This window comes from Poecilia reticulata, linkage group LG8, assembly GCF_000633615.1.
Source record: "Poecilia reticulata strain Guanapo linkage group LG8, Guppy_female_1.0+MT, whole genome shotgun sequence".
NCBI classification, from domain to species: Eukaryota; Metazoa; Chordata; class Actinopteri; order Cyprinodontiformes; family Poeciliidae; genus Poecilia; species Poecilia reticulata.
This window is the reverse complement of record NC_024338.1, coordinates 10741267-10744223: the sequence shown is the minus strand read 5'-3', so window position 1 is coordinate 10744223 and position 2957 is coordinate 10741267. Positions and strand designations below refer to the sequence as shown.

General features: G+C 40.6%; 2 protein-coding genes across 2 annotated transcripts in view; both read left to right on the top strand.

Annotated features, from left to right (window-relative positions):
• The window catches only part of LOC103468597 (platelet-derived growth factor subunit B-like), a 67354-nt gene that overhangs the window by 34768 nt on the left and 29629 nt on the right, over nt 1-2957 (top strand). The window lies entirely within an intron of this gene.
• On the top strand, nt 1364-2951 carry LOC103468546 (platelet-derived growth factor subunit B-like). The gene is made up of 2 exons (XM_008415667.2): nt 1364-1720; nt 2626-2951. Exons 1-2 carry the CDS (start codon nt 1592-1594, stop codon nt 2929-2931), a joined length of 435 nt encoding a protein of 144 aa, XP_008413889.1. The 5' UTR covers nt 1364-1591; the 3' UTR covers nt 2932-2951.

Below are 2957 nucleotides of genomic sequence, written 5' to 3'. Positions count from 1 at the left end.
ATTTCTGCGTTGTTTGTCCTCTTAGGAAACTCGTTATGTTGGCTAAAGAACGCTCTGCCAGTCCGTCTGGGAGATGATTAATAGTTTTTGTGACAGAGGGAAAATCTTTTCCCGTTAACCTTTTTGTCGTTGTTCTCTTGAAGCAGAACTCAAAATTTCCAGACGCTGATTTACAACCTGCCTTTGCTCATCTTTGAATAAAACCTACTCAGTAGAGGTGTGCCGATCGATGGGCCACCGATCATAATCGACCGATTTCCCTGAAAAAGTGCATGATCGGTGATCGCCAATCATTGCCTCTTGTTGCCGATACCGATCAACTGCATCTCATTTCTCAACCTGCCTGTGCAGCTCGTCTCCTCTTTCCTTCACACTGCGCAAACGCGCAGCAACAAATACTAAGCGATGTGGAACTATAACACACTGAGTGAATGGGAAAGTTTGCGTGTTGCGGCGGAAAATAGAAGCACGTCAAAATGCATCAACACAATGAAACTAATACAACATAAAAACAATCACATACTTGACAGAGTTTGGTTACATCGAGGCTCACTGCGATAAAAAAGACATATGGAGGATCAGATAGCAGGTAAAGCAGCACACAGCTGCTTTACCTGCAGCTGGATTAGCATGACGGTCAAAAAGCTAAACAAATAACCCCTCAAAATTATTTAAGTCTTTGAGCTGCGATGCAAAACGCTGGTTCTGCTCTTGCTGTTGAACCGCTGCTACGCGCTACAGGTAGTACTATTTGACAGACGAAGTGCCGCTTCTGCTCCACTTGGTAGTGACTCTCACACCGAACCTCTGTTTAARGCTGCAGCATCTAACTTAAAAAAAAATACATTTTACATTAAAACTTTCGCTGTCCTAACATGAGACAAATAATCTCTAAAAAAATAATCAATCTCCTCCCTGTTCTGCATAATTACTCCGCTCAGTCAGAAACAGCCACTCAGAACTAGCAGTAATCAGCTAGCCGCCATGCTATCAGGAAGTTTTCATTCAGTAACTCAGGATTGTTTATTGTAATGGATCCTGTATTTGCCTTTGAATGTTAAGTTTTAAGCTTGAATTTTTTTGGCAATGTTGAGAGGTTTTATTTTGGCTCTTTGCATTATTTAACCTCTTGAGAGCCTTCATATGTTATCAGTCTGTTAAAGATAGTATTACCAATAGCAGTACAATTTGCACAATGCCTGTTTTATTTAGTTTTCATCTTGGAAAAATTTATTAAAAACAAGTTTTTGTCTAAATTAAGGTGAATTCATGGTTCCTTTTTCCACATAATGTAACCGGTGGTGTTTATGATTAAAAAAAAATAATTATGTGATCGGTATTGGTGATCGGCATCGGCAGGAAAAAACCTGATTGGCATATCTCTACTACTCAGTGTTTCTGCTTTTCAATACACGTCCTTGTGTGTCCACAACAGAAAAATTCAAACTCTCGGGCAGAGAAGTACGCATTATCTGGCTCATCAAACGTGCTGCTGACGCCTTAGCATGTAGTGTTTGCTCCCTCAGACCCTCCGCACGCCCAGCGGGCACAATGTAAACTTCGCACAGAAGTGGTCGATCTCACCAGAGACATGGTGGACCGCAACAACGCCAACTTTCTACTGTGGCCGCCGTGCGAGGAAGTCCAGCGCTGCTCTGGCTGCTGTAGGGTCAGGAACACACAGTGCGTTTCCAATGCCACAAACACCAGAAATGTGGAGGTAAATGAGCAGGTTTGGTCGTAACGATTAGTAAGTAGAAAGAGTTAAACCCAAAGTTGGTTCCTGTCCCAAACAGACTTAGATGTTCAATTATTTCCCTTTGATTTAAGACGTTTGTTTCTGATATAAATGACAGGTATCTCCCAAAAGATAATAAAACAATGAGAAAGAAGCATTTTGTTGTTACATGCAGCGTTTTTGATCATGAGTAGAAAAAAATTTTAGATTTAGAGCAATTACAGCTGTTTCATGATTGCTTTTTGCATATTTCAGCAGGTTTTTGACGCTTTATCTTTGGTGATGTTGGAAGGCCTTCTTGCCGTCACCATTAACTCCCTCTGGACTATTAGAAATTTTGAGCTTATCTGAAAGTAATTRAGAATAACAACTGTAATTCATAGCAAAACATTTTTTGTAACTTTCTACATAAATTTAAAAATGTATCAACAGGTGTTTAATTATAAAAACCCCCAAAGATTTTCTTGAAGATCACCTGACAAAAATTGAAATTAGTTTAGCTTGAGTCATCTTCCTTCRGTAACAACTTCCACATAAAAGAGTGTTTTGCCGTTAGTGCTTATACATGTTGCATTCATTGACTGAAAAAAAGTAAGATTTTTAGTTTACAGCCAACCAAACACTGACGAGGTGAATCAGACGCATAAAATGTAAAGACTTGCTCTGCATCTTATTTCTCTGTGCTTTTCAAGTAGTTCACTCTGACAAGCAACAAAAATTGCAGCTCTGGTTATTTAACCTCCATTTGTTGCCTAGCAACAGCTCCTTTTTGAGTACATAAAAGCATACATTTGTCATAGCGTTCCCACAAGACGTTTTTTTATTTATTTTCTTTAACTCGGAGTACCGCCCAGTGACTCCCGTCTTCTTCTTCTCAACCTCTCCAGGTCACAAAGATCGTGTTCAATGAAAGACCCACTTTTGCTAAGGTTGTGGTGTCGGTCGTGGATCACATGGATTGCACATGTCAGCTTTCGCCAAGCCCCGCTCTGCTCAAGAAGAGAGACACTCACAGGCTGCACAGCCACCTGCATCGACATCAGATCCTCGGCCCGGCACCGGCGCAAGGACAGGTACGAATTTTACTCTGCGCGTTCTCCATCATCCGGATTAAAGGTTTAACATTAATAACTAGGGTACAGAATGCATTAATCAGTTTTACTGTAATCTCTGAACATCTGATGTTAGCATGAGCTCCTTTTCGCTGCTTCAGAATCTG

Excerpts from the sequence above, each read along its gene's own strand:
- LOC103468546 (XM_008415667.2), top strand. The coding sequence starts at position 1,592 with ATGGTGGACCGCAACAACGCCAACTTTCTACTGTGGCCGCCGTGCGAG. Across the intron at positions 1,721-2,625 it reads CAAACACCAGAAATGTGGAG|GTCACAAAGATCGTGTTCAA; the intron begins GTAAATGAGCAG and ends CAACCTCTCCAG.